The sequence below is a fragment of the Dryas octopetala genome, chromosome 8 (assembly GCF_963921425.1).
Source record: "Dryas octopetala chromosome 8, drDryOcto1.1, whole genome shotgun sequence".
Lineage (NCBI taxonomy): Eukaryota > Viridiplantae > Streptophyta > Magnoliopsida > Rosales > Rosaceae > Dryas > Dryas octopetala.
Genome location: NC_141373.1, coordinates 3808530 through 3821688, shown reverse-complemented (window position 1 = coordinate 3821688; position 13159 = coordinate 3808530). Strand labels below are relative to the sequence as shown.

The window sequence follows — 13159 nt, the reverse complement described above, 5'->3', positions numbered from 1 at the left end:
ATAAGTGCATGAATTACATGTATATTGAATTTATCTTAAATTTTAATCGTACCTAATAAGTGAATGAAATATTATTTTAAAATTTTATTGTATCCGATAAATGCATGGATTACACATATATTAAAGTTCTTTTAAGTTTTTACTTTATTCAATAAGTGAATTGATTGTGAGATTTTCCTCGTGAAAAATCATAGAAAAAGAAACAAAAGGTTTTGTAGTTAAAAAGTAGAAAAAAAGAAATTGAAATGAAGAAGTGAGGCTTGAGATTAAGATTTTAAATGAGTGTGAATTGTGAAGTGGAGGTAGAACGTACCCAGATGGTCCACCATGTATGCAGTCACGGAATCCATGGCCCAAACAGCTGCAATGACGCGTGAGAAAACTTGCTCACAACACTTCACTACTCCTCTTGAATTGGTCCTTACTCAACTCACTCACTCACTTTTCTATATACTAAAATATATGTAGTAGTCTTAGGGCAACACTATAGGATTAGAGTGTTCAATTTAAAATTAATTAGTAATAAACGGAGAGATTCAAGAATTATATAAAAAATGTAAAATTAATACAAGATATTGAAAGACCACCTAAATGTTTTTAAGAACAATGAAAGAAAACTTGTTGTTCACACTTGATGACCTGATGTCGTAAACTAATAATTAGCTTTGTAATTGTCTTCTTAGCTTGATTATTTATTTAATTCATTCATTGATTTTGGGGCAGGGCTGCTGTGGGAATTTGCATAATTTGCATGTGGGAAAGTGAGGAGAACATGATGTGTGATGTGATGAGGGTTTGAAATATGTAGGTGTCATTCCCTACCACTCTACCCTAGTAATGACTTGGACCAGGGAGCCCTTCAACTTTGAGCCTTTGAGGAAGAGAAAGCCAACCACATTCACCAGCATATCACAATTCACAAACAAAACATGTGTCAATCCTTTATTCCACACTTTTAAAGTACGAAATTCAATTAATTAAATATTGCTATAATGGTATTTATTTTTCTTTTCTTAGAAATGATTCCAAATTTGAATTTTCTCCCTTAATAAAATAAGAAATATTTTGTTACATTCATTGTTAAATAAAATTAAAGGATAAGCAAAGCAAGTTTTGTGATCTTTGTCAAAGGGAGGAAAAAATTTTCCAACAAACAAAATTTATAAAATATATAAAAAATTATATTTCCTAAAAGGTTTCTCATGGTCAAGGACCACCTGATCGAGTCAGTCAGAGACTATAACCCCCATGGTGCAATCAACTAGGGGAGGGTCTAAAACTTCAAGCTTCAAAGAGAATACTACGTAAGTTTGCCAAACATTGAAGTTCGCTCTCATTTTTCCCGCCTAGTTTTGCTAAACATTGAACTTCTCTTAAATTTTAGTCACCAAATAGTGTGGCATATATATAATACGATCTTAATTGTTAGAAAATAAATCGGTAGTAGTGTTAAGTTTATTAATTCTATTCATCAAATTACATATCAGTATATATATTAATTAGTATAATAGCATCGGACCAATTAGAATAAAATGAGCCTAAATTGGCAAATGGGAAATTACCATATCACTGGTACTAAGTTGGTACATAGACTTTTGAGGCTTTGAGCTTCATTTTGATGCGTGCAACATTCAAGCCAAAAGTATGAATTGAAACTCCTGAAAATTGTGTTAAAGATTCTAGAGGAAGGTTCCACAGAAAAGTCAAACCCACGAAATTTATGATGGCAGTTGTGCTCCTAGCCTTCTATTTATTATTTTTTAATTTTTTTTATTCAGTGTACCTATTTATTTACTTTTCTATATTATTTCCTGTCCTTTGTTTCTGTTCTCTTTCTTTCTTATGCTAGAGTTGTGTGTATTTGTCTTATTGTACTACTTTATCCTGTAGTTTTCTTTTAGGCCAAGCTTTGTCAATTTGAATGCATAATCCAAACAATAATGTTAGTTGTCCTATATTTTTTTTCTCACATTTGTATTTCACTTGATGTGTCATTACTTTACTGGAATGATATTTTCTTTTTCTTTTTTAGGTTTTATTTTTTAATTTTTAGTGTCCATTATATGAATGTCATGTAAGATAGTATGAAATTGTGGTATAAAAATATGATAAGTGTAGCAGTACTGTAATCCAAAAACTACAATTTTTTTCTACTTTTGGTCTTCCAACTCCCGAGACAAATGTATATAAATGTCCATAACCGTTCATTTTACTCTATAAAGGGTGATATTCTCTTGACACAGATTATAAATTTAGTTACAACTTAATTAATAATTTATATTAACAGTCTCTTAAAAAAACATTGCCGGCCATTCTTACACCAATAATGTTTATATGATGAAATACTATAACACCCCCCCTGTTAATGCACATGAACTTCATTGTCACTTTCTTGTCCGCATTGCTCACCTCCTAAACTACATATCTTCGTTTTTAACTAAGGACAACAATTTAATTGTTTGGATCAACTGGGAGCTGAGATCAGGGTTAGGGCCATAGCCCATAAACAATGATATTAAAAATTTGAAAGAAGTAATTCAAGATGAGAACTGTTGATAATTATCCCTTAGAGAATTAAGATGGCTTATGAATGATATCACATTATATATCATATCTCCTGATTCCACCTCTGTTAGTAATTTAGTCTATAATATGGCTCAAAAATGTGATCCACCTAACATTATTTTTAAAAATAATTAAGACCAAATTATATGATTTGTATTGGAAACACTAAGCTAAAAATAGACTTTTAGCACTCTACACTCAACTTTATCACCCATTATAAACTTTGTGTACTCTCTAAGTTGTAGTTTAGTTTTGGTATGTTCAAAAAAGATATGTTGTAGTATTTGGTTCGGAAAGATAAAGAGGAGTCACAAAACAAATCAAAATCATCAGTTGAATCTTTATATACTTGTTTTTACTTAATTTTTAATCTTAGTTATATGAAAATTTAAGAGTATACAAGTAAAAAGTAGTGAACACTTTAGTCGTGTATGAATCAAATATAAACCTTTAATTTGATTTATAATATACCGCTAAGATTGAATGGATTGATGAAATTGAGATGGAGTGGGCATGACACGTAGACAAGAGTAACCCCATAAGAGCGACTGAGCCTTTGTCACAAATACCACCTCACCGCACATATGAATGATGACCAGTGCATGCGGACCCATCGCTCTCGCGCCTCAAAGGAATGAACCAAGTACCAACCACATATTGGTCCCCTCTAAACACCGATGTGCCAAACAGGGCTCATCGTCCATACATTTTGCCACGTGTGTCTTTGTTTGTGATGCCACCATCTCCAAGTGTCCAAACACTTCTTTGTCATTTTCAATAGGTTTAATTATCGATTTATCACTCAAAACTGTAACTCATTCCCACTTTACCACCTGAAAGTTTTTTTGTCCCAGATTATCACCTGTAACTTACACCCGTGTCCCATTTTACCTTATTCCGTCAACAATTCTGTTAATGCTGACGTGGCGCGCTGGATGTGCGCCACGTGTCACATCTTTTTTTGTATTTTTTGATTTTTTTGATTTTTCTATTTTTATAAACTTTGAAAATTAATTAAAAATAGCTCCGAGCTTAGAAAAATACACGAAAAATTCCTACTGACTTGTCTTGACTAGTACTAATTTACTATAGGGTCAAAATGCCAATTTTCCCTCTAAAAATTTCCAAAAAATTTGGAAAGTCTAAATTTATTTCTAGAAAATTAAAATACTCTAAATTCTTTGGAAATTCATAAAATAATCTCCCGAACTCCAAAAAATATGAGGTCTGCACCGTTAGTTTTCTAAAAACTAACAATACATTTCTCGTGAACACTTGCTACCCAAAAGACCTCTCGGTCTTAGAGGAAAATAAAATTCCCTATAAAATAAATTCTAGAAAAATTCTATAATTTCTGTAAAGTCTCAAAATAATTCTCTAAAATAGGATTTTGGTTATTTTTCAAAATATTTTTGAGAATTTGTCCAAGAGTTTAAGAAAATTCTAGAATTTATTTAATAGAAGAAAATTTATTTTAATTTTTTAGAAATAAATTTGGACTTTCTAATTTTTTTGGAAATTTTTAGAGGGCAAATTGGTAATTTAACCTTATAGTAAATTAGTGCTAGTCAAGACGAGTCCGTTGGAATTTTTCGTGTATTTTTCTGAGTTCGGAGCTATTTTTAATTAATTTTCAAAGTTTATAAAAATAAAAAAAATGCGAAAAATAAAAAAAAGATGTGACACGTGGCGCACATCTAGCACGCCACGTCAGCATTAACGGCCAGATCGTCAGCATTAACGGAATTGTTGACGGAACAAGGTAAAATGGGACACAGATGTAAGTTACAGGTGGTAATCTGAGACAAAAAAACTTTCAGGTGGTAAAGTGGGAATGAATTACAGTTTTGGGTGGTAAATCGATAATTAAGTCTTTTCAATACCACACAAATATACAGCAGAGACAGATGGGGAAGCTTTCCCTGCCGTCAATAATTTCCACTACCAAAAAAAGAAAGATTTTTAAAAGAAGAACAACTACCAACAGACAGCCCCACTACTACATAATTTTAAGGTAGGAATACGTACAGTTGAAGTTTAACGGGTGTTACGTTGCACCCGAATAAGTCTAAATTAATTTCAGATATTTTGAGATACATGGGGAGAGGGGGATACTAATACTATGCACTAGAATTGTGGAGATCCACCACAAGTGTTCTGAGATGGGGTTACAACTTTGCTTAGATTTCTGAGGGCCTTGTCATATGATATAAACCCCATGAACCAGAATTCATGGCCATCCCTTGTGACAATGTGTATATATTTCTCTGAAGGGTTCCATCTGTTTGCAGAGGGATTAACTGTTCTTAACTGATCAAGCTGAACCACCACCTACATTTCAAGCAATTAATTGAAGTAATCAGATATTAATGCTTCATTAAAGAAAATAGTAGATGCACATGTCAAGAGTCAATTCCTGCTTTAACTCTAGTTAAGCTAATAATACCAAAGGTTGGCCACAAAAAGCTAATAATACCAAAGACACAACCAATCCATTGGTGGGCTTGTGGCCAAAGCCTTAAAAGGACATAGTTCTGAAGCTGGGATTGGCGGAGGTCTCGGTTGAGGCCTTGGCAAGCTCATCAGCCTGAGACTCATGAATAATTTAAAACTTCGAGTCCAAGGATTTGGTAGTGAATAGTGATGGGCTGCTTGAAGGTAAGGGTAAGAAAAAATTTGCATCTTAACAATACAAGGAGGGATTGATTACAAATCATATGAGACAACGTTTTAACAGGAAAGTGTAACACACACTCATTTTGAGACTTCAATTTTCCTTCCCCATTTCTCAACTAACATAAATAAGACAATTTGTGCCTATCAGAAATAGTTGGTGCAATATCAGAATTCAGTTTCAATGTAATCTCAAAATTTCTCTTCTTATTTTTTCCCCCTATGCTTATTAAAAACCCGAAATTATAGTAATAGTTAAAATAATGAAGGGTTGAAGACAGAAGCTACCCTGTTGAAAACTTGGAAATGCATGTTACATTTTAAGCTACACAAAAGACATAAGAATTTCTATGTGGAATTGAAAATCTACCTTGTAATATGCCAAATTTGGATGCCCTGGGGAGAAGTAGTAACAGAAATCACTACAAAAGGCTATTCTTTTATTGGAAATATATAGCACCCCGATCACAGGTCCATTAGAAGTTGAGAGATAGCAAGCATAGGAATGTAAGAGTTTCTCTCCTGGCATATTCTCAAATGTTTCCTGGAATACTTTATCATTCCCTCCAGTACTAAGCACCTTTGTCCCATGATTAAGCCTTGCCATTGCTGCATCGGCCAGACTAGGACTGATTTTGACTGTTAAGCAAAATCCCAAGACATGTTATAATCTAGGCTACATGTATATCTGAGACAAAGATCAATTAAGTGATTTAATTCAATGGGGGATACAATACAATGCCAGGTCCAAGGTTAAAGTCATATAAGATGAAAAGTGACCCTTATCAAAAGAAATATGGAACATAACTGAGTTCCTCTGCAGTGCAATGGGAAAGAGAGTTTTCCTTTCTAAATTAGAGTGAAGAAATATTTGAAATGGGATAAGAATGCAATGAGAACCCCTCAACAATACATTCAATAGTGCCCTTTAAGACTGAACTATCATACAATTCTCAAATTCTCGAAAACGAGGAATGTGTACAACATGAGCAACTATGCAGCTAATGGCTCAACAATATCATGTGGATTTACCTGGCTCTACCAAAAAAGTAATTTTAGTTATAACAATTGACATTTTTCTTCTTCTTCTTCTTCTTCTTTTACTTTGAAAAGCATATTGGAGCAACATAGGAGTTTAAAAAAGAGAGTAACTCACGGTGATGCCAGACATTGTCTGCAATGGCCTCTGCTCTTCTAGTGGCAAATTCAACTCTTTTACCACACTGACCCAATGCCTCGAGCATCTTATCCATTGGACCTGGACCACCAAGTAATGTACTTTTTTCAGAAAATTGAAGAAAAAAAAAATATGACCCAACACAGCCTATGTCCTTATAACTCTACAGACAGCTTGTGTTTGATAATGATACCATGGAAATAACTGAAATTGACCAATATTCTACAATCTTGACAGAAAATCATGACATGGGTCAAACTGAAAACACGAATTTCTTAAAAACTTGGTTAATTAAAAAAAAAAAATCCCAAAATGAAAAGAAGCAAGAGAGAGCAACAGAAATAGTAACGCTTGGTAGATGAATTCGATGTGGGAACAGAGGAATAGTGGACATAAGGATTGTTGTTGTTGTCAGTGGCATAGGCTGTGCCTTGAGGAGGAGGGAACTCAGAGTGACTACTCATGTTGTTGTTGTATATGAGGCTCGTTTCCAGCTCCACAAATTCAGCTTCTTCTTCTGATGATGATGATCAAGACTCCAAAACTACAGATGGTGAAGCCCAAATTCACAATTCATGTGAGAACATGGGAGAGGAATCAATGGAGGGTAATGCTTAAAAGTAAAGCATATTCATCGATAGTCTTTAAAATAAATTTTACTCATCAAACAAACACTCAGGTCCGCTGTAGCACAACTTAATTTGGATATTGTGATCTTCCGGGTTCGACTCCCGGCAGCGGAATACATTTTTGGTTTTAGTTTTTACTATTTTTTTCACCGATGGTTTTACACTTTTACAACATATTGCTCAATATATTTAAATAGCTTTTTACTCATTCAACGGTTGATCAAGTCTTCTGTTTCGACCCCAAAAAAAAAAAAAATCTGCTGTAGGCCATAATTGGAAGTGTACAATGGCCCGCCCGTTTAAAATGAGTTTATTCGTAGTAGAAAAGTAGAGTTTAAATATCGTTTATCTTTTTTTCACTAATAATTTTTGTTCGGTTGGTTAGTCGATCATATACTGGATGAATCTAACAACTAAAATTACAAAACGTCCCTTCTTATTACCTAAATAAAATGGGGTACTTTTAAATTTTTTTATTTTTCAAAAAAACAGAATAACAAAACATCACAACAATAAGAACTCTCTCTCTCTCTCTCTCTCTCATTAAGAGGGATCATGATCATAATGATGGCCAAGCAACGTATTTAGTCCAAATAGATTGGGATGGGCTGAATAGCTTTATTCAGTTCAAATTTCAGAAATATTGGTTTAGTAATTTGCCTTTCATATGTGCTTCTTCAGTAAAGCATATTGTCTATTGTTTTTTAGGTAGCATTTAAATTGATTTTTATTCATTCTACAAGCGATCAAATCCGTTGTAGTACAACATAACTCGGAATTGCGAGGTATCGGGTTCGACTCCAGACAGCGGAACACTTTTTATTTTTGCTGTTTTTTCACCAATAGTCTTTGTTTTGGTTCATTAGTGAAAATAACTAAAGAGTGCAAGATGAGTAGGTGACGTAGTTCTCTTTTAGAAGGATAACTTTTGTGTGCATAAGATGTACATGATTAATAAGGATCGTTAGATGAAATTCATGGAGTGAAACTAACGCCTCTGCTCTTCTAGTGACTAACCCAATGCATCCAGCATCTTTTTCATTGAAAATGGACTACTAGGTAATGTAATGTCTAGAAATTTGTTGATTTTTTTTTTAAAAAAATGACCCAACATAGTCCATGTCCTTATAAGTCTAGAGTATGTGTTTGATTATATATAATACCATGTGAATTACTTAAATTGATCAATCTTCTACAAACATTAAAGGAAATCATAACATGGGTCAAACTAAAAACACAAATTTTATAGAAGGCAAAGAAATTAAGTTGGTTGTGATGAAAATGAGAAGAGAAGCAAGAGAGCAAGAGCAACAGAAATATATACTGGCATTAGATGTGTGCCTTGAGGAGGAGGAACCCAGAGTGACTATTATTGTTGTTGTGGAATTTATCTTTCTCTTCTTTTTATGATGAAGATCATGACTCCAGAATTACAGAAGGTGAAGCCTAAATTCGCAATTCATGTAGAACATAAAGAGGAATTTGTGAAGGTATAATCTTCTTGAGTATTTTGTTCGATAGCGTAATGCTTAAAAGTAAAGCATATTGATTGTACCCAAAAAAAAAAAATTTGTAAAGCATATTGATCATCAATAGAGTTTAAAATAGTTTTTACTTATTGTACGAACACTCAAGTCTGCTGTAGCACAACTTAATATTGGATATTGTGAATTTCCGGGTTCGACTCCCGGCAGCGGAATGTTTTTTAACGTTTTAATATTTTTTTTCCCCAATAGTCTTTGTTGGTTGATTAGTCATATGATTAGCGGACTTGTAAACTTAAAGCATGGGAAATTTGGGAACAGGACCTGAAAATAATTCAAGCGTGCAAAATAGGGATGTCAGGGACATCCCCATCCTTGTTTAAAGTTATCGGGAAATCCCCGTCCTGATACCCATTAAAAATTATTGAGAATTGGGGCGGGCAATCCTCGTCATCTCCGCCCCACATCTCTGAATTTTATTTTTAATGCCAAAAATCATTTTTAAAACAACTAATGCCAACTATTATATTTAATAAATATATTTTGAGTTTAAAATTTTCTTTTCCAACTACAATTAAAATATTACCAACTAAAACAACATCTATTATATAAATATTTTTCAATAGATTGAGAAAATAGAGTTCATAAAGTTCAAAGTTTCATAGCAAATCTACAAAATATAATCCCCATTACATATAACTCCATACAAATAATACAAATCCATACAAACCAAATAAAAGTAATAAAAACAACAACTTAAGCTTTAAAATAAACCACTAAATAATTACAAATGGACATTCATAACTTCAATATATATATATATTTATTTATTTTAAAAAAAACTAATAAATATAGCTTATCAGGTTGGGGATGACTTTACCATCTCCGATATATAAATCCCCAATCCCCAATCCTCATTTTGTCCCGAAATCGTCCCCTATAGGGTCGGGTTCCCATTGGGGACTCGACTCAACGGAGACCCGACTCGATGGGGATTATTGTTATCCCTAGTGCAAAAATGCAAGATGACATAGGTTGTTTCTTATATGCATAACTTTTGTGTGTATAAGATGTGCATAATTAATAAAAAACGTTCTTTAAAACTAACGGATAAAGTCAACTAGCTAAGATTACAAAACATCGCAACAATTGTTTGGTTGAATTCCATGTCTCATTAAGAAAAATTATGCTCATAATGATGGCCAATTGAATCGGCAAACCGACCAAATTTGGTTTTCACCCACAAAAGAGTTTATTAGTTCATATATTGAACCAAATTGAATAGGATTTTTTTTTAGTTTCCCCTCATTCGTCGTCCCATCTCAATCTCAACTTCCCCTTAATTAGTGTCTTCATCTTCTTTCTCTCCATCTTTTTATTTAGTTTTTTCATATTTTTCTCCCATTCATTTTCGTCTCTCCATTATTCTTATCTTTGTTTATCTTTCAATATAAAAAAAAAATACAAAACACCACAACAATAAGTACTAAACCTACTAATGTAAATACAAAGTACTAAACAATAAGTACTCTCCCTAAATAAATCATGATCATAATGATGGCCAAGCAACATATTTAGTCCAGATAGATTGAATGACAATTTTTGATGGGCTGAATAGCTTTCATATGTGCTTCTTCTGTAAAGCATTTTGTCTATTGTTTTTTAGGTAGCAGTTAAATTGATTTTTATTCATTCAACGAGCAATCAAATCCGCTGTAGCACAACATAACTTGGATTGTTGTGGTATGTACATGATTAATAAGGATCGTTGGATGAAACCCACTGAGTGAAACTAACAGTTATGATTGTACAAAATCTCTCATGGTAATGCCAAACATTGTCAGCAATGACCTCTGCTCTTCTCTTCTGGTGGCATCTTAAACCCTTTTACCTCACCAACCCAATGCATCCAGCATCTTTTCCTCTGGAAATGGACCACTAGGTAATGTAATGTCTAGAAAAAAAAAAAATTCTTTTTTAAGTGACCCCAACATAGTCCATGTCCTTATAACTCTAGAGTATGTGGTGAATTACTGAAATTGATCAATCTTCTACAAACATGAAAGGAAATTAATCATGACATGGGTCGAACTAAAAACACAAATTTTCTAGTAGGCAAAGAAATTAAGTTGGTTGTGATGAAAATGAGAGGAGAAGCAAGAGAGCAAGAGCAACAGAAATATATACCGGCATAGGCTGTGTACCTTGAAGAGGAGGGAACTCAGAGTGACTATTATTGCTGTTGTGGAATTCATCTTCCTCTTCTGATGATGATGATTCATGATTGTACAAAAAAACAAGAGGCTTATTACTACTTTTACTACTCAAACAGTAATGCATGTTGACCAATAGCGTTTTAAAACATTGTTTACTCATTGTATAACAACTCAAGTCCGCTGTAGCACAACTTAAAATCATAAAATGGATATTGTGAATTTCCGGGTTCGACTCCCGGCAGCGGAATTCTTTTTTACATTTTAATATTTTTTTTCCCCAATAGTCTTTTTTTGGTTGATTAGTCATTGTTTGATAGCAATTAAATAAATTTTTACTCATTTAACAAATATCAAATCCGCTGTAGCACAATAATGCTTGGTTAATTTCGATAACCGGGTTCGAATCCCGACAGCGGAAAACATTTTACTTTCTTACTATTGTTTCCACCAATTGTTTTTCGTTGGTTAGTCAATAAAGCATACTATTTCATTTGTTAACATTTAATTATTTTTTACTCATTCAATAAGCACCCAAATCTGCTGTAGCACAATTTAAAATGACGCTATTGACAACAAATGGGTTTGAATCCTGGCAGTGGAATACTATACTTTTTACTATTTTTTTCACCAGTAGTTTTTGATTTGGTTGGTTAGTCATATATGTGATATGTTTAGTCAAAAGTGAAAATAATTCAAGATTGCAAAATGACACATGCTCTTTCTTATAGGCATAATTTTTTTATGGGTATTATATGATGTGCATGATTAATATGGATTATATTATGTCGCTATATGGATCGTTGAATAAAACCAACTATTAAGATTATAAAATATCACAACAATAAGTAGAATTAGTTTTACTAATCTAAATATAAAGTATGACACAAAAGGAAAAAATCTATCACAAAGCTCATAATCATAATGATGGCCAAGCAACCTCTTCAGTCCAAATAGATTAAATCACAATTTTGATGGGCTGAATAGCCTATTCAGTTAAAATTTCATAAATATTGGATTGAAGTGAGGATGGTGAAGATGTTGTTTTGTAATTTGCCTTTTATATGTGGATCAAATAGATAAACAACTCATAAACAATTAAAACAATAAAACCACCTAAGACGTCTAACCCAGTTACAAGTAAGGTATTAAATTTCAAAATTTTCGTCGAAAATTTCGTTTTTATGGGTTTTCGAAATTGAAACGCATGTTTAACAATTTTTGGGAAGATTTTGTCAAAATTTCAAATTTACCGAAATTTATTGAAATTTATTGAAATTTTTATATTTTTTATTTTCTCCAACTTCAGAAATTCACTAAAAATAACTCGAGACCCCAAATAATTCACCGAACAATTCTACAGACTCGTATTGATGAGTATTACTTTCCTATGACCTCAAAATAGTCAAATTGCTTTCAAAAAATTATAAAAAATCCTACTCTCATAATTTAATTCTAAAAAAAAAATAATTGCCAAATTCTTGAATTTTCATTTTCTAAAATTCATTTATACACAACTAAGCTCTAAAACCACAACCAAAGGTCTAAGTTAGTTAAAATAAACTTAAATAAATTTTTAATTCCTTTAAACAAACTTTACAACAAGTTTGAAAAATTTAAGTAACAAAATTACTAGAAGCCAAAATTTGGGTTGTTAAACTCAGTGAAAACAAAGCTTGGCTGGGTGAGAGGCACAGGAAAAAAGGAAGGAAAGATAAAAAATAAAAATAAAAAGACTGAAGAGAGAGGCACGGGAAAAAAAAAAAAAAAGAGGGGGTTTGGGGCCTTTGGGCAATTGGAAAGAAAAAAAAAAGTTTGAGATTTCATTTAGTTATTTTAAACCTTAAACTCATTTTTATATAAAAAATAATTAAAAGTATCCTAAAGGGTCTAAAACCTAATATCCTAAAGAATATAGAGTATATATGGTTTAATGTATAAATTATAAAGTATAAAGAGTATTATGGTATATAGAGTATATAGAGTATTAGGGTTTAGATTTTAGTATATAATTAAATTATACAGTATAAAGAATATATTAATTTTATTTAACAGTATAAAAAATATAATAAATGGAGGATACAATACAATGTGATGCCCTAAAGAACATAACTAGGCATTCAATGTATAGTGGCCGACTGAATTTGATAATGGGGAGAGAAGTCAAAGTAGTTCAATCAAAATTGAAGAAGACATAAGGGTTTAATCAAAATCTTAGGGTGATGAAGGAATAAACTCTATTTTTCTATATGATAAAAGCATATTCAGAATTCTAAATGATAAAAGTCAAATTTACACGTGGTGATAAAACGTTAGATGTTGTGGTGTTTTAGAAAATCAAAATAAAAAATGGTAACTGTGGAGGTATCATAAACAAATTAAAGGAGAATAGCATGATGAATGGCCAATTGCTAACCT

General features: G+C 32.4%; 1 protein-coding gene across 1 annotated transcript; it reads right to left on the bottom strand.

Moving 5' to 3' along the window:
* Positions 1-4595: 4595 nt before the first annotated feature.
* On the bottom strand, positions 4596-7074 carry LOC147276143 (GEM-like protein 2). The gene is made up of 4 exons (XM_086254975.1): positions 6765-7074; positions 6395-6496; positions 5609-5877; positions 4596-4896 (listed from the first exon to the last, which is right to left on the bottom strand). The coding sequence occupies exons 1-4, from the start codon at positions 6877-6879 to the stop codon at positions 4693-4695; spliced, it is 690 nt and encodes a 229-aa protein (XP_086111101.1). The 5' UTR covers positions 6880-7074; the 3' UTR covers positions 4596-4692.
* Positions 7075-13159: the final 6085 nt, after the last annotated feature.